General features: G+C 63.5%; 2 protein-coding genes across 2 annotated transcripts in view; one reads left to right on the top strand and one right to left on the bottom strand.

Annotated features, from left to right (window-relative positions):
* Positions 1-615: 615 nt before the first annotated feature.
* LOC130041055 (serine/threonine-protein phosphatase 2A regulatory subunit B'' subunit beta-like) lies at positions 616-11,762 on the top strand (the record flags this gene model as incomplete). The annotated part of the gene is made up of 15 exons (XM_056133077.1): positions 616-801; positions 2,862-2,965; positions 3,954-4,080; positions 4,298-4,326; positions 4,833-4,902; positions 5,981-6,055; positions 7,243-7,329; positions 7,722-7,878; positions 8,725-8,787; positions 8,978-9,101; positions 9,169-9,258; positions 9,501-9,793; positions 10,114-10,238; positions 10,795-10,901; positions 11,594-11,762. Coding segments are annotated over 15 exons (1,806 nt in total), but the record flags the coding sequence as incomplete, so codon positions are not given.
* Positions 11,763-11,865: 103 nt separating this feature from the next.
* The window catches only part of LOC130041054 (CAP-Gly domain-containing linker protein 1-like), a 166,430-nt gene continuing 160,558 nt past the window's right edge, over positions 11,866-17,737 (bottom strand). Inside the window, 3 exon segments of the mRNA XM_056133076.1 lie at positions 11,866-11,929; positions 12,419-12,621; positions 14,494-14,610. Of these exon segments, the coding sequence (XP_055989051.1) occupies positions 11,866-11,929; positions 12,419-12,621; positions 14,494-14,610 (384 nt within the window).

Below are 17,737 nucleotides of genomic sequence, written 5' to 3'. Positions count from 1 at the left end.
GCCCACCCCTGGGATCCCGGCTCTTGCCCAGTGCGTCCCACCCGCACCCGCAGATCCTCCCTCTCACGTGGCCTCCCGTCCATCTTTGACGTCCATCTGAGCTGCTGCTGTTTGTGGTGGTGGCGACCCTGTCCTCATGGACGCTGCCCGCCTCAGGTGTGCTGGCCCTGCCCGGCATGTGCCCGCCTCAGGTGTGCAGCTCCAACTGGTGTCCTGGAAGTGCCGTTTCTGCCCGTGCTGCGGACATGCCGCCGTCTGCCGTCTGTCTGGGGTCCTCCCCCCGTGTGCGTGTGTGCGTGCCTGTGTGTGTGCCCGCCGCGGTCTTCTCAGCCTGCCTGGCAGTCCCAAGTGTCCCCGTGACGGTCCCTCCCGGCTCCTGTCTTGTCATGGGACCGTGCAGAGAGGCGCCTGTGCTGGGTCCTCCGCCCTTCTCCATCCCCACTGGCCTCTGCCCGCTCACCTGCCCTCACTGCCCACCTGTCCCTGCCCTTGGGTGCCGCCTGGCCCCCCTCCCTCCCCCCCTGCCTCCACCCTCAGACCGTCCCTCCGCTCCCCTCCCCCGCGTCAGAGGAGGACTGGCCGTCCCGCTCACAGGCCTCCCGTGTCTCCGCCCAGGTGCAGCTCAGGAGGGAGGAGCCCCTGCCGCCGGGCCCCAGCCGGGACATCCCCACCTTCTACTTCCCCAGAGGCCGCCCGCAGGACACCGTCAACGTGGACGCCGTCATCGCCCACATCGAGAGGACCTTCGCCGACTTCCCGCAGGAGAGGGCCACCATGGACGACATGGGCCGCGTGGCCAAGGTGGGCATGGGTGGGGAAGGCCCGCCGTTCGAGCACGGCAGCAGTTGCCAGCGGGCAGTGCCCCGGCACGGGTCACAGTGCGGCCTCGGCCAGCGGGACCCCAGGGGCCAGTGGGACCTCAGGGCTCACTGTGGCCTCAGGAGCCAGTAGGACCCAAGAGGCCGGTGGGGCCCCAGGGGTCAGTATGACCTCAGGGTTAAGTGTGACCCCAGGAGCAAATGGGACCTCAGGGTTAAGTGGGACCCCAGGGGCCAGTGTGACCTCAGTGTTGTTAAGTGTGACCTGAGCAGCCAGTGGGGCCTCAGGGTTAAGTGGGACCCCAGGGGCCACTGGGACCTCCGGATTCAGTGGGACCCCAGGGGCCAGTGTCCGAGGAGGCGTCCCAGTGGGTCGTCCTGCGGTGTGACCCTGGCAGAGTGACCAGCCACTGCTTGATGGCCGATGTGTCAGGTTGGACTTGGGGGGGGGGGCTGCGTTTGGTGTTGGTGCCTATGTAGGGCTTGGTGGGGCTGGAGTCGGGTTCCTCAGAGGCGTCGTCTTCAGGGGACGCCTCCTGCCCGCCCAGGTGGTTCCCCATGATTCCCTCAGCTGGGGGCTGCACCTGGTGATGTCCGGGCTGGTGGGCTCTGCCCAGGGACTCTCCTGACTGTGTGGGAGCCCAACCCTGGGAGCCACGTCACAGCAGGGGCCTCAGCTCGTGCCCCCTGCCGCCCAGGCCTCTGTTTCCCGCTGTGGGACCACGGGCATCTCTGTGCTGGTCTGGCAGGGAGCGGTGGGTGCTGGTCGTGGGTGTGTGGGTGGTCTGTGCCCTGGGCGCCTGAGTCCCTGGGCCGTGGCGGTTCCCAGCTGTCTCCTGGATGTTGCTGCCCCGTCTCGCCACAGTCTCCCGACAGTCTGTCCACAGCCCCCCACAGTCTCCCACCATGTCCCCATCTCCCTACACTTTCCCCACCCCCTATAACCCCCCCCATACCTTGTTCCTGATGGGGGGAGCCTCAGGGTCTGTGTGACAGTCCCCCTCCTCATATTCCCGCAGCTGCGCTAGGCCCCTGTGTGTCACCTCCGCAGCACACGGTGCTCGCCTGGCTCCCATGGGCTCCTCGGCTCTGCGGTGTGTGACCACCTGTCCTTCGTCACGGCCCATGGCTGCGTGTTTGGGCCGGGGCCATCGTTCCGCCCTCAGGTCTCACAGTGACCAGCAGCCTTCCTGCCCGTGCGTCTGCTGGGATTCAGGCGAGGGTCAGCAGGAGTCGTGCGGCCAGGGCAGGGTGGGCAGACAGGCTGCAGGAGAGACGTGCCAAGGGCGGGGGGTCCTCGGGCGTCCCCTTCCTGGGGACCTGCTGTGCGGACAGTGGGTTCCTGCCGTCATTTCCGCCTTCTCTCTGCTGAGGAACTGGTTGTCAGAACTGAGGTTTCTGGAACCTTCTGCCTGATTGTTTCTGCTCCCTGGACAGTCCAACCGCCTGGCGTTGGTGGTCTGTGCAGCCGTTGACCCACGCACATGGCCCGTTGGCCGTGGTGGTCCCGACTCTCACCCAGGGCCACGCTGCTACTCAGCATTTGGGTCTAGCCGGGGGCACCGGGAGCACTGGGAGCACCGGGAGCCCCGGGAGCCGGCTGGGAGACCTTTGCTGAGGGGCCGGGAGCTGAAGGTCTTTCCTTGCGGACCCCTGCTTCCTGTGCTCCTCGCTGGAGTGCTCTCCTGGGACTGCTCGGGGTGGACGGCCGGTGGGTGACACCCACACCCCGTGCCCATGGGAGCAGCCGCAGCTCGCCTGGGTCCCGACGGCGACTTGGGACTGAGGGGGCGTCTCCTGGGAGTGGGCTTCCGCGCTCCGCCCCCTCAGCCTCCCTGGGGGCCTGTGGTCACCCTGCTGCGTGCTGCTGAGCCGCGGACCCCAGCCCCTCAGCCCCTGGCTCGGTAGGCCACGCAGGGGCCCGATGAGGAAAGGGCACTCCCCTGCCTACCGCTGCCCCGGGAGGTCGTGGTGGGGGTGGTCGTGCGTGCGTGCGTGCGTGTGTGAGTGGCCAGGGCTGAGCCTGTCACTGCCCGTCTGCAGGCCTGCGGCTGCCCGCTCTACTGGAAGGGGCCGCTCTTCTACGGCGCCGGGGGAGAGCGCACGAGCTCCGTCTCCGTGCACAAGTTCATCGCCATGTGGAGAAAGTGAGTCCCCGCTGGGCTGCGGGCACGGGGCACAGGTGGGTGGGCGGCTCCTCCCTCCCCACCTGCAGGACGGAAGTAGGGGCAGCCTCAGGGGTGGCCCCTACCCAGGACTCTGTACCCTCAGGTCACTGTGATGTCCACCACTCAGTGCCTGGACTGACATGGTGTGCAGTGTGTGTGTGTGTGTGTGTGTGTGTATGTGCAAGTGTATGGGGCCATGGGACCCTGTCCTGTCAGGACCCTGACTGGCACGCACACAGCTGGAGTGTGTGTGTGTGTGTGTGTGTGTGTGTGTGTGTACACGCATGGGGCCGTGGGACCCTCTTCTGTCAGGACCCTGAATGGCAGGCACAAAACTGGTGTGTGTGTGTGTGTGTGTGTGTGTGTGTGCAAGTGTATGGGGCCATGTGACCCTGTCCTGTCAGGACCAGACTGGCAGGCACCGAACTGGTGTGTGTGTGTGTGTGTGTGTGTGTGCGTGTGTGTGCGTGTGTGTGTGTATACACACATGGGGCCATGGGACCCTGTCCTGTCAGGACCAGACTGGCAGGCACAGAGCTGGTGTGTGTGTGTGTGTGTGTGTGTGTGTGTGTGTGTGTGTGCAAGTGTATGGGGCCATGTGACCCTGTCCTGTCAGGACCAGACTGGCAGGCACAGAGCTGGTGTGTGTGTGTGTGTGTGTGTGCATGTGTACACACACTGGGCCATGTGACCCTGTCCTGTCAGGACCAGACTGGCAGGCACCGAACTGGTGTGTGTGTGTGTGCGTGTGTGTGCGTGTGTGTGTGTGTGTATGCACACACAGGGCCATGGGACCCTGTCCTGTCAGGACCAGACTGGCAGGCACAGAGCTGGTGTGTGTGTGTGTGTGCGTGTGTGTGTGTGTGTATGTGTGTGCGTGTGTACACACACTGGGCCATGGAACCCCGTCCTGTCAGGACCCTGACTGGCAGGCGCCCAGCTGGCCACGTCTCTCTATGCCCCTGAGGACAGCCCCTGTCTCTCCGCGCGGGGTCCTGCTGAGCTGCCACGACGATGCCGCCAAGTTTGCGTACCTGCTCATGAACCCTGGCTGCAACTACCTGGTCCAGGAGGATTTTGTCCCCTTCCTTCAGGTACGGCGCGCGGGTCCCCGTGCCCCTGGCACGGCCAGGGACGGGAGCCCCCTCCTTGGTGCGCACAAGCACCCCCGGCGGCAGGGCCTGTGTCCCGGGGCGCGTGGCACACACGACCTGCGTGCCTCTCCTGCAGGGCTGGGAGTCCACACCGCACGTGACACAGAGCCGGCCCCCGGCCCACGTGCATGCCGCCCCCCCCCCCCCCCCCCCGCAGACCTTGGTGTCTGCACCGCACGCGGGACCGTAGGTACTTGTGGCTCTGCACTGCACACCCCACCTCCTTCCTCCCGTGTATGCTGTCTGCGCCACACGTGCCTTGCGCCCGGCCTGTGTGTCTGTGTGCTGCCATGCCGACGGCGCACAGCTGTGTCCATCTCCCCTGCATTCACTGGTGCACACACACACATCACACTCGGGCCACTTTTGCACACTGCATCAGCACCATGCCATGGGAGGGTCTCATCCTCAGTGTAGTGTGTGTGTGTGTGTGTGTGTGTGTGTGTGTGAGTGTGTGTGTCTAGTCTGCACTGCACATGCTCACTCGTTCTCTGGGGGTGTCCTCAAGTCTCTCCCACCGTGTGCGTTCTCCCTTTTTCACTGAAGAAAGATGCTCCGTGTAATCAGAACTGTGATGTGCGAGGCCATCAATCGAGTCGCAGGCCTCTAAAGTCTTCCCCCCAGCCCCACCACAGCATCCCCTCCCCGCACAGTGTCCCTCTGCGCCCGCCCCTCCCCCCTCCCCTCGGCAGGCACATCCCAACGCTGGACAGCGGCCGCCTGGACGTCCTCCTGCCCATGCGGGGTCTGTGCTTTGGGCCCGTGGCGACACCGCTCTCCTAGTCCGCGGGGCCTGCTCCCTCGTGGGGCACCGTGCTCTTCTGCCCGCTGCCCTTCCTCCTCCCCCTTTCCCCAAGCCCTCCCCCCGATTCTTCCGTCTGTCCTGTGAGCGTGTGCGCATGGGTTGTGCGTCTCTCTGGATGCCTGCACCACTTCTTGCTGACACACTTTGGCCTGTCCACACGGCTCTGCTCACCCTTGTGACGGGTTTGTTCTCACACACGCCCTTCCAGTGGGGAGGTCCTTGTCCACGCCACATGCTCAGGCTCTGAGAATGGGCGAGTCTGGTCCACACACAGGAGTTTTCTGCCTGCACCTGACGTAGGCTAGAGTTCGGTGGGCACCCCAGGGGCTGCGTCCCTCACAGAGCTGATCGCTGACCAGTCGGAGCTGGTGGCGGACAATTATCCTCAAGAGAGGTGGTCACAGGAAACGGGTTGCTGAGATGGGACCATGGCTGTCGGCTGGGAAGTAGAGTCGGAGAGGCCTCAGGAGACGTCCAGAGCCCTCCAGCAAGCAGGCACACGCCTCCAAAAGACACCTTCAGAGCCCTCACGAGACACCCCAGAGGCCTCACACACATACACCCAGAGCCCTCACACACACAAGCCCAGAGCCCTCACACACATGCCCAGAGCCCTCACACACACACACCCAGAACCCTCAAACACACACACAGAGCCCTCACATGCCCAGACCCCTCGTTAGACACATCAGAGCCTTCAAGCAGATATCCAGAGAACTCATGCAGACACAGAACCCTCATAATCGCACTCATGCAGACTGTGCTGAGTGTGTGTTTGTCTGTGTGTGTACGTGCGTGTGTGTCCACCATCCTGCTGATGGAGAGCTGCCCTGACGGCTGCTCTGTGAGACGCGCCTTCTGGTGTGTGAGCATGTGACTCAGTGGCCCTCGTGTGGTCCTGTGTGCAGTAGGGTCTGGGCTGTGTGTGAGTGAGTGCTCCCTGCGGAACCCACGGGAGCAGTGTCGTGGCCGGGGCCCGCTCCCTCCCCGACGGTCACCCGGCTCGGACGTCACCATCACGTTGTCTCTGTGCAGGACGTGGTGAACTCCCATCCCGGCTTGTCCTTCCTGAAGGAGGCATCCGAGTTCCACTCGCGCTACATCACCACCGTGAGTTCCCAGCGTCGGCCCCCCGATGAGTCCCGCGGGCCTGGACCAGGTAGGACACCCGGGTGGCGCCAGGCCAGGCCCAGGCCTGTGCCCCTGTGACGCCATGCCAAGTCCTTGTATGCACTCTAGGGGGTGAGGAGGGCCCCCGAGGGACGAGGCCCCGTGCTGTGCCCCGTGTCCACCGTCAGCATGCGCATGGGGGCAGGAGCTGTGTGCCCGTGGCGCGTGGCTCTGCCTGACCCTCCCCCCACCCCCTTTCCTGCTGGGTGTTGCCCAGCCGGGACTGACTGAGGGCAAGTCCCAGCTGCCAGGACTCAGCTCCGGGATGTCCCCACCGCTGCCCGCTGGGGAGATGCCACACATGTCGCCGGGCAGCCAGCTGGCGCACGCAGACTGGGTGTCCCTGTCCAGCCTCGGGACAGAACACCACACACTCACACACACAGACACATATGCATAGACGGAGACAGACACACACAGACGCATAGACACATAGGACACACACACACACACACACACACACACAGGCTGGGTGCCACTGTCTCAGCCTTAGTGCAGAACACCACACACAAGACACACAGAGACACACAGGACACACTCACACACTCACAGACACAGAGACACATAGATACAGACACACACACACACAGACACACAGACTGGGTGCCACTGCCTTAGCCCCAGTGCATAACACCACACACGCACACACACACAGATGGAGATAGACACATAGTGACACATAGACACACAGGACACACACACACACAGGAAACACACACACATAGACACACAGGACACATGCACACACAGACAGACACGTAGATGCAGACATGTACACAGTCATGAAATGTACACAGATACACAGAACACACATGCACATACTCGTACAGACACAGAGATGTGTAGATACAGACACAAACACAGAAACACACAGGACACACACAAAGAAACAGAGACAGATACAGACACACAGAGAAACACACACACACACACACACACACGATGCTGCCCATCCTTCCCCGAGCCCCATGCCACAGGCGCCCTCTGCTGGCCACACAGGCCCTTGCACCTCGGGCCCTGCTCCCGCAGAACCTGGGAGGGCACGTCTGGGTCCCCCACCCCGATCGGTCGTGAGAAGGCCCCGTGGGCCCTGCTCTGTGGGCTCAGTCGGCCTCCTCGCCCCGCAGGTGATCCAGTGGATCTTCTATACCGTGAACAGGTCCTGGACGGGCAGGATCACCTGCGCAGAGCTGCGCAGGAGCACCTTCCTGCAGGTGAGGCCGCGGGGGTCAGGGTGGGACACACACACACACACACACACACACACACACACACACACACACACACGGGGCTCGGGGCACCTTCCTGCAGGTGAGGCCGCGGGGTCGGGGTGGGGTGCGCGCACATGCACACACACACACACACACACACACACACAGGGGGCTCAGGGCACCTTCCTGCAGGTGAGGCCGCAGGGGTTGGGGCGGGGCATACACACACACACACACACACACACACACATACATGCATGCATGCATCCCTGTGCGCCCCCCCCCCCCACACACACATACACACACATGCTCTCATATTCCCGTGCCCACCCCTGTCCTCACGCATCCCCGCTGGCTTCTGCCCTGCGCACACGTGTCCGTCCCCGTGTGGTCAGAACGTGGCGCTGCTGGAGGAGGAGCCGGACATCAACCAGCTGACGAAGTTCTTCTCCTACGAGCACTTCTACGTCATCTACTGCAAGTTCTGGGAGCTGGACACGGACCACGACCTGCTCATCGACGCCGACGACCTGGCCCGGCACAACGACCACAGTACGCCTGGACCAGGCTGTCGGGGGGAGGGTCTGGGGGGGACGTCGCTGCGTGTCCGTGGCTCAGTCTGGGGGAGGCTGTGGGTGTCTGTGGGTCAGTCTGGACGGGGTGTGAGTGTGTGTCCGTGGGTCACTCTGGAGAGGGTGTGAGTGTATGTCCATGGGTCAGTCTGGACAAGTATGAGTGTGTGTCTGTGGGTCAGTCTGGGAGAGGCTGTGGGTGTGTGTCCGTGGGTCACTCTGGAGAGGGTTTGAGTGTGTCTGTGGGTCAGACTGGGAGAGGGTGTGAGTGTGTGTCCGTGGGTCAGTCTAGGAGAGCATGTGAGTGTGTGCCCGTAGGTCCTGTGCTGGCCCTCTGTGTGTCCCAGCCACCTGCCCTCCCTGCACTCTTGCCGTCACTGTGCTACCCCAAAGTTTCCACCCCGTCTCCCGGGAGACCTTTGGCTGTGGGGCACACGGAGACCAGGAGGCACGTGAACTCTCGGGACACACAGTCCTCCAGGAGGCACAGTGCGCGTCTGTGCATGTCTGCGCACGCAGGTTCCCAGGCAGAGGCCACGCTCCCGGTCGGCTCCCATCCCCCTTCCCCGCTGTGTGCCCCTCGGGTGCTGCTGTTGGCAGCTGTGGTCGGGCTCCCGGCTCCCGGTGTGGGCAGTCGCCCCAGTGGGGTTACAGTGTCTTCCTCCGTGCTCTCGAGCGACCAGTGCTGGCCTGTCCTGAGTGTCCTGAGGGAGCATGTCGGACCCCCGCCAGGCTTCTCTCTCGTGACCGAGCCACGGCCCCCAGTCTGTCCCCAGGGAGCCCTGGCGCGACTCTCACTGGGGCTCCCGGGACTCTCTCCCCGCAGCCATCTCCACCAGGATGATCGAGAGGATCTTCTCGGGGGCCGTGACGCGGTACGTCTCCCCGCGTGCGTTCCCGTGTGCGCAGGGCCCGTCTCCCCAAAACGGCCCCGGCGGGTCGTGCTGGGGCCCCGCGGCCCGTGTCCCACAGGGGTGAAGTGAGGGGACAGGCTGGCTCGTGGCATCCCTGCCTGTGGGCCTGTGTCAGGCAGGCCGGAGCGCCTGCGTCTCACAGGCCGTGGCCCTGCCTGTGCCCAGGGATCCCCATGCTGCGGCAGCACGAGGCCTGGACCCTGATGCCCCCCACAGGCCGTCCCGGACCCCCTGCGGACACAGGGCCCTCCGGGGGCCGGGCTTCTCGGGGCAGCCTCCTTCCGGGCAGGTGGGCAGGACCAGACCCCCAGTGGTGGTGCCTGACCTGGTCCTCGTGTCCTTCCGCCGGACGCCAGGGGCAAGAAGGTGCAGAAGGAAGGGAAGATCAGCTATGCCGACTTTATGTGGTTCCTGATCTCCGAGGAGGACAAGAAGACCCCCACCAGGTAGGTGTGGGTGCAGTGGTGCTCCAGCCGGCCCTGCCCACAACTCAGCCCCGGGCCCAGCCTGCCAGCCTGGGTGGTTCCTTCCAGCCAGGCCCTGCCCTGCCAGTGTCTAGGCAGCTGGCCCCCTCCCCGCCGGGTGTAGAACGAATGTGCCCGGATCTGTCCGTGGAGTGCTCTCTCCTGGGGGGGGGGAGAGGGGGGGGGTGTCCAGGGGTGGTCTTTCCAGGAGGGTCCGTCTGCAGGAGTCTGTCCATGGAGGGCCCGTCCAAAGGAGGTCGGTCTGTGGAGGGCCCGTCCGTGGGGGCGCTGTCCACGGAGGGTGGGGGCGCATGTCGCAGCATCGAGTACTGGTTCTGCTGCATGGACTTGGACGAGGACGGTGCCCTGACCATGTTCGAGCTGGAGCACTTCTATGAGAAGCAGTGCCGCCGGCTGGACAGCATGGCCATCAAGGCCCTGCCCTTTGAGGACTGCCTCTGCCAGATGCTGGACCTGGTGAAGCCGCAGACCGAAGTTAGCCCCACCGCCCCATGGTGCACGGCTCGGCTGGGGGGGCGGGGCGCGGGTTCCTGTGGGCCACACTCTGAGCTGCTGGCCCAGACCCCCAGGGGGGGCAGGGTCCCGTGGGCCGTGCGAGCCCCAGGGCTGGGTCCTTGGACCTCTCAGTGCAGCCAGCTTCAGGCTGCCCCTCCCTGTGGGTTGGCGCCCGCCTGGAGCCCAGAGCCCTCGGTGCCCGCCTGGCAGCTGTGTCCGCAGGGGCAGCCCCTCGCCGCGTGCTGACGGGACCCCCACCGTGCCCAGCTTTGGTTGTCTGCGCCCACCTCGGGAGCTGACGGCGAGGGCCCCCGCCCACAGGGAAGATCACCCTGCGCAACCTGAAGAGGTGCAAGCTCGCCTGCGTCTTCTTTGAAACCTTCAAAAACTTCAACATCGAGAAGTACCTGGACCACGAGCAGAAAGAAGATCTCGCTGCTCCGGGTGTGTGTCTGTGTGTGTTTGTGTGTGTGTGTGTGTCTGTGTGTGTGTTTGAGGGGGGGAGGGGGAGCTCAGGGTGTGTGTGTGTGTGTGTGTGTCTGTGTGTGTGTTTGAGGGGGGGAGGGGGAGCTCAGGGTGTGTGTGTGTGTGTGTGTGTGTCTGTGTGTGTGTTTGAGGGGGGAGGGGGAGCTCAGGGTATGTGTGTGTGTGTGTGTGTGTCAGTTTGTCTGTGTGTTAGTGTGGAGGAGCTCGGTGTGTGTGTGTGTGTGTGTGCGAGGGGGCCATGTTGGAGCTCAGGCTGTGTGGGGAGAGGATCGGGGCCCAGGTGGGTGCAGGGAGAGTTGTGTGTGGCTGTGGGGGCAGCGAGTGGGGTGGCTGCGTGTGCCTGCGGTGGCTGTCCTGTGTGGCTTGTGTCGTACCCGTGCGTGTCTCAGTGTATCACGGTACAACGTGGTGCCTGTGGGGCCGTGTGTGCTGGCGTGTATCCGTGTGCCTCGGTGCTGGTGGGCCTGTGTCGGGGGACGGGACCGCCTGACCCGGTGGCCGCGTGGTCTCGTGTAGGACAGCGACAGCGAAGGCCCCGAGCTCTCGGACTGGGAGAAGTACGCTGCCGAGGAGTATGACATCCTGGTGGCCGAGGAGGCTGCAGGGGAGACCTGGGATGACGGGTAAGTGGGCGGGTGGGGGGCAGGCGCGGGGCGGGCACAGCCTTCCCTGCCTCCTCAGCGTGCCCAGAGGATCCCACTCACCCTCAGTGCATTTGGGCGGCAGGCATGGCCGGACGGTGGGGAGACGCTCAGGGCCACAGCGGGCTGGGCTGGGGCTCCGCCCGGCGCAGCTCCCAGACTGCACGGGACCCCCCAGGGTGCAGAGACAGGCAGGCTTGGTCTCCGCCATGGGTCTGTGCCTCCACCCCACCCTACAGCACCGGGCACCGCCCCACACATACACTGTCCACGGCAGATGCACGGCCGCCCCTGCAGCCAAGGCCCTGTGTCCGCAGGCCCCGTCTCCCTCAAGCCTGTATCCCTAGGTCCTATATCCGTAGGTCTGGGTCCCTAGATCCCATGTCCACAGGGCCTGTATCTGCAGACCCCGTCTCTGTAGATTCCGTGTTCATAGATCCCGTGTCTGTAGACCCCCTGTCCACAGGCCCCGTGTCCACAGGCCCCGTCCGTATCCGTAGTTACAGTGTTTGTAGATTCCATGTCTGTAGATCCCGTGTCCACAGGCTCTGTCTAGGCCGCAGTGTCCGTGGTCCTGTGCAGTTCCTCTGCACGGGACCCACACCTGCCCCCGCCATGACCCCCTGAGCCCACGCGCGGGGACCCTGCCCACGCCCGTCCCCATGCGCCCCCAGGTATGAGGCGGAGCTGAGCCCTGTGGAGCAGAAGCTGAGCTCGCTGCGTCCAGCCCTGGCCCAGAGACCCTTCTTTGAGTCCCTGAGCCCACTGGGGGATGTCGAGCTGTACGAGTACGAGAGCGAGGACGAGGAGGAACAGGAAGAGGAGGACCTGCAGCTGTCCTGAGCTCTGGCCAGCGTCTCCTCCACGCGCGTGCACTGTGACGCAGGGCGGCTGGCGTGGGGCTGCTTGTCTGCGACGGGGGAGGTTCGCCCAGCGTGAAAATCGCTCAAAGCAGCTTGACTGTAGGCGTGTCCCACCCATTCCGAGGGCCTGATGACCCCAGGCCGGGCCTGGCAGGAGAGACAGTGGCCTCTGGGCACCCCAAGGTGGGGCCCTTGGGCCCCACGGCCAGCCGCCGTGGGCCCTCCCTCCATGCTGCGCCCGGCACTCCTGGGTCTGGACAGGGAGCGGCGGAGGCCTCACGGGCTCCGGGGGCGCCCACGGTCGCCCGTACCCAGCAGTGCAGCTGTGGGCCCCTGGGCCACCCCGTGGGCGCCTCCCCACCAGCACCCTGGCCTTGTCCAAGGGATTGTACAGAATTTGTAAAGCTCCCTTTTCTCTTGCCGTGCAGAGCTATTGAAAGATGTTTTATGAAATCGTTTGCACTTTGCAATAAAGAATGGTTTTCAGTACGGGCCCTTCCTGTCCACTGGCATCCCCTGCCCCCACGCAGCAGCTGGCCTGGACACCGGGTGGGGTGCTGGGCAGGAGGATGCGTTGGGAAGCCATGTGGCCCAGCTGCGTCCTCCAATCTGACATGTGCTGTGACCCCCGCCCGCCCTGGCTCGGCTGTGGGTGCCGGCTGCCGGGCTGAGGCAGGCGTGTCCTCCTGGGCCAGTTCTGCCCGCTGCAGCTCCTCAGGTGGCCAGTCCTGCCCCCACAGACTCAGCGGGGAGAGCAGCAGCATCCACACCCCGGCCACACACAGGTCATCGTCCTTGCGTGTCTGCAGGACCCGGGCTGTGGCAGCACCACCAGGCCCCTAGGCGGGAGGCGAGGGCAGACCCATGGGCTTAGGGATAGGGTCAGGGTTCTGTGTGGGTCATGGTCGGGCTTCGGGTTAGAGGGTTAGGGGTTGGGGTAGCATTAGGGTTTAGGGTTGGGGGTAGAGGCAGGGCTGGGGTTGGGGTTAGGGGTGCTAGGAGCACGAGTTAAGGTTAGGGTTAGAGGGAGGGGTAGCCGTAGGGGCTAGGGGAGGGTCAGGGGTAGGGGAAGATGGTCACATCATTAGGGTTAGATGATCATAGTGGATTCTGAGTCCTTGATCAGATTTATTTGGAGTCCAAGGTTAATCGGTGACCCAAAAGTAAGGGGATGCGCTCCTTTTTAAAATGAGGAAGTAATAAGTGCCAATAAGAATATTTCAGGAAGAAATTCATCTCCAAGGAAATTCGGGACGGTCATGGTGACTGCTGACTCTTCAGCTGCTGGGACCCAGATGCAGTCAGCCAGAGGGATAGGATGGGCAGCACGGAGCTGGTGAAGTGGCCGCACGGGTCCAAATGCACAAGGGCATCTCCGTTACTTTCAGAATCTGTGTCTCCAGATTCTGCTCCTGGAGACAGGAGTGATGATACCATTTCTTTTTGTTCATTAAATGGAACCCCTTCCGCAAGCAGCGTGTGCTATGGTGCTGTGGAAAACCATCCCATTTTGGACACCAGGCCCTTCATCTCTTTCACCGGATCGTTCCGTTCGAGCAGACTGTCTTGGACCATGAGAAGGGGGATACTGAGAATTTTGTAGGTGCCTACCCGCAATGGATGATGTCACAGGGGAGGGGACCCCATGGTGGACCCCAAGGGAGGGGACTCTTTGCTCAGACGTGTTGGTATGATCCCCCCATTCGGGTCACACCTCGAAGGACCAGTGTCTGAGACAGTCGTCTCCACTAGGCTGAAATGACTGTCCACGGAATTGCATGTTAGAGCCCACCAGATCCTGTAGTGGGTGCCCTGGGACCGAATCAGTCACTCACCCAGACATTCACTACACAGACCAGAGTCTAGAAGACATTCCCAATTCCTGAGCCAACTCTCAAAACCCAGAAAACCAGGAGTGCAGAAAAAGTGGCGCACAAACCCCAGAAAATAGTGCTGCCTCTGGATCAGCATCAGAGGCCTCAGTGGCACCTACATCCCTGAATCTCCTGGAGAGGCCCAGTGCCACCGCTGGAACTCCATCAGAGGCTTCGGATGCAGATCCTCGAGCAGGGAGATCGGTCCTGGGCAACTGTACTCAGCGTTCAAGGCACACCCAGCAGTGCCCAGGGTTGCTCCTGGCTCTGCACTCAGGAATCACTCCCGGCAGTGTGGGGAACCTTGGGTCTGCACCCCCATAAATGACGTCACCAGGGAGGGGACCCCGTGGCCCTCCGTGGGGTGCAAGGGATGGAACCTGGCTTGGCCACGTGCAAGGCAACCCCCCTCCCCATTGTACTGTCTCCTGGCGGTGTGGCCGGATTGGAGCATCGCCTGGGGGTGCGGCCTCTCCACCGAGGAGGGGGGTCGCAGCCACGCCTCCACGTTTGCTGTCACATCGGAAAGCATGCAAGCACAGATCTCAAGAGGGAGAGGCAGGTGACACGTGGGCTCGCTTGTGCACCACCGAAGCGGAGCAGCGCCTGCAGTCCAGCTGGCTTCTGGAGGGTTCCGCGGGCTGCCCCCGCAAGTCTGTTGCTAGGAGTGTTGCCAAGGGCGGGGAGCGGGGGCGGTCAGAGCTCCCTGATGCGGGCCAGGTGTGTTCAGATGTGTCCCTGGAAACCTCCCCCGGAACACGTGGCCAATCAGAGTGGGACTGGGAGGGCTGGGGGGGCGGGCAGCCAGAGCGGATAAAAGACAGCCCCCAGGCCCACTTCTTTTCTCCTCCGGGCTCTTGGACTTTCCCGCTCCCTTGGATTTTCCAGCGCCAGGTAGGGCTCCGCATCCCCAGGGCCTGGCACGGGCAGGCGGCTCGGGGCCAGCTCGGCCCGCTGCAGGCAGGGCGGGCGGAGGTTCGGGTCAGGCCGGACTCCGGCGCCCAGGCAGCGATAAGGAGGGGGGCTCAGGGGGGCACGTGGCCGGGGCTGGGGGCTCGGAGACTCTCGGTGCACTGGTGGGGCGCAGCGACAGGCCGGGAGCACGGGGGTCGCGCGCGGCCGGAGACTGGGGGAAGGGCCCGGGGGACGGACAGCGAGGCGGGGGTGTGACCCGGGGGTCCGGGAGCCCCCCTGCCCACCTCCTTCATTCTCTTGGCAACTTGAGGGGGTAGGTCTGCTCCCACCCCGGACTTCCCCCCGGCGGTGCCTGGGGACCGAGGGGGCGTCCGGCACCCCAACTGGGTCGCCCACGTGCCAGGCTCAGCCACCCCCCTCCCCCCCCCCCCCGCCCCTTCCCCGCTGCTGTTCCATTTCGAAGGACCGACGGGTCTTCAGCAACTTGGGGTGGGGTCGACTGGGCATGGGGGTCTCGCTTGCAAGGGCCTGCCTGGGGGCATAGAGTCCTGGGTGCATCCTGCAGGTGTGGCCTCGGCGGCCTGGGGGCGTGGCCGGCCTCACCTCTGCCGTACTGGGGGCATGGTCTCAGCCGTGCGCCTTCTGAGGGCTTGGCCTCGCCTGGGAGCCCCCCCAGTGGGCGTGGCCCCCATGAGCCTCGTGCGCGTGGCCTCGCCCTTGAGCAGCCTGGGGGCGTGGTTTCACCTGCGCTGTGCTGGGGGCGTGGCCTCGCCCGAGCTCCTCCTGGGGGCGTAGCCCCACCTCTGAGCTGCCAGTGGGCGTGGCCTCACCACGAGCTGCCTTGAGGCGTGGTGCCCCTTGAGCCTCGTGGGGGAGTGGCCCCCGTGAGTGTCCTGCGGGTGTGGCCTGGGGGCGCTGCCTCACCTGTGCTCCTCCTGGGGGCGTTGCCTCACCCGTGCTTATCGGGGGCGTGGCCTCCCCGTGAGCTGCCTACGGGCGCGGTCCCCCCCCAACCCAGCCTCGTGGGGGCGTGGCCGCTGTGAGCCTCGTGTGGGTGTGGCCTCGCTCTTGACCTCCTGGGGCCATGGCCTCGCCTGTGCGGTACGGGGGGCGTGGCCTCACCCGTGCTCCTCCTGGGGGCGTGGCCTCACCTCTGAGCTGCCGGTGGGCGTGGCCTCCCCGGGATCTGCCGGTGGGCGCTCAGGTGGAGTCACTGCACAAATAGCAGATAGCTGCCCCCGGAGGCCCCGCCCCGCGTGGGTCTGTGCAGTGCTTGGGTCGGTGTGTGTGGAGCGTGCCTGGCCCTCGGGGATGGGCGGGTCCCGTCTGGGCCCGCCCCCCAGGGAGACCCGGTCCTCCTCGCCACTGGCAGAAACTGCTCCTGCCTTTAATTGTTTTAAAGAAAGCTTTTTTTTTTTTTAAATATTTACTTTTTGCATTGGGCTGGAGCGATAGCACAGCGGTAGGGTGTTTGCCTTGCACGCAGCCAACATGGCCCACCGAGTTCGATTCCTCCACCCCTCTCGGAAAGCCCGGCAAGCTACCGGGAGTATCTCGTCCGCACGGCAGAGCCTGGCAAGCTCCCCGTGACGTATTCGATATGCCAAACACAGTAACAACAAAATCTCCAATGGAGACGTTACTGGGCCCGCTCGAGCAAATCGAGCATTGGATCACAGCGAGTCATAGTTGTTGATGGTTGGATGCCAGCCCCGAGATCCGAGCATCCCCACCCCCTGTCCCTTCTGCAGCTCACACTTCTCGCCTCCGGCGTCTCCAGCTTCCCTCCCGGGGCCCCGGGTGGCCTCACGTGCCCCAGACATGGGCCTCGCCTGACTCTGCGTGCTTCTTCACTAGGGTCCACTGGGAGCTGTGGACGGGCTCCAGAGGATGAGGCCGGAGCGCCTGGGCTTCCAGGTAGGACTCCTGCTGGCCTCTCACTCCCCTTTGGCCTGGTGACCAGGGTGACCCTGAGACCGCCACTGCCCTTCCCTAGCCTACGGGCCTCAGGGGAGCAGCTCTGAAAGGCCACGGAGCGCAGAAGGGAGCACTCCTCCCCAGACTGCATCCATTCTCAGTGAGGGAGTTCATTCACAGTGGCCACAACTGGAAGGCGTTGCAGGGAGGGTCAGTGGGAAGCAACAGGCTTAGCATGTGGCAGGCCAGGGACTGTAGCATTGCAGATTCGCTCCCCCCATCTGAGACAGTGGCTCACACTCACTGTCAGGTGCAGGGTGGCATGTCCCATGTCCTCATACATGGCTCTGCCTCTGTACAGTGATCGATTCAGTCATAGGAGCATCCAGGTCTGAGAGCACTGGGTGACCATCTCCCAAGAGGGCTCCAGGAGAAATCCGTACAGATGGAGTGTTCTGGGCGGCACGCCAGTGACCACTGCAGACCTCACTCTAGCCCTTACATGTGTGTCCTGACCATATCCATCCGTGGGTTTTCAGCCACCATTATGGGCCTGTTTCCTAGGTTTTACTGCCAGCCTCCAGAACCCCCGCCTGCATGTCTGCCTTGATGTTCATCATGTTCCACCAGAGACCCACGTGGCTGCTCCTGCCGCAACACTGTCAGCGTCCGGCTCCAGACTGCCTGAGTGGAGGCACTGTGCAGGTGAGTCATCGCCGATCACACACAGCGCACGTGTGTCACATGCTCATTTTCACATCACGTGGACAAGTTTTGTTCCATTCAATTGTGGTTCATCTTTTCCAGTTTTTACACTGGCTGAGTATGATTCAGGAATGAAGTGTCTCTTTATACAGCGAAACCTGTGTCGTGTACAGAACCTTGCTGCATGTCTCTGTGTGTGTTCATTTACATCCTGCAGCTGTTTCCTGGGTGTGTTCATTGACATCACTATAGAACATGATAAGGAATCAGATTTTAAGAAATCCGCCATTTGCATCATGAAGTCGTAACAGTTGCCGGGCTCTAGTTTTTTTCTCCCCTAAACTCCTAGTACTATGGGACCAGACCTACACATTAGTGGGTGCTGGTTGTCTCATAGGCCTCCAGATCACCCAGTTTTGTCCTTTATATATGTCCCCTGAATAGCACTGGGGTTCAGTTCCGAGCATATGCATAGGGTCAGGCATTGAGCACCTTGGGTATGGTCCAGAAATGCCTCCTAAGGCAGGAGTGTGGGACCTCTGCT

This window comes from Sorex fumeus, unplaced genomic scaffold, assembly GCF_029834395.1.
Source record: "Sorex fumeus unplaced genomic scaffold, SorFum_2.1 ptg000096l, whole genome shotgun sequence".
Taxonomy (NCBI): Eukaryota; Metazoa; Chordata; class Mammalia; order Eulipotyphla; family Soricidae; genus Sorex; species Sorex fumeus.
Note: the sequence above shows the minus strand (reverse complement) of the source record. Positions and strands in the feature narration are given on the sequence as shown.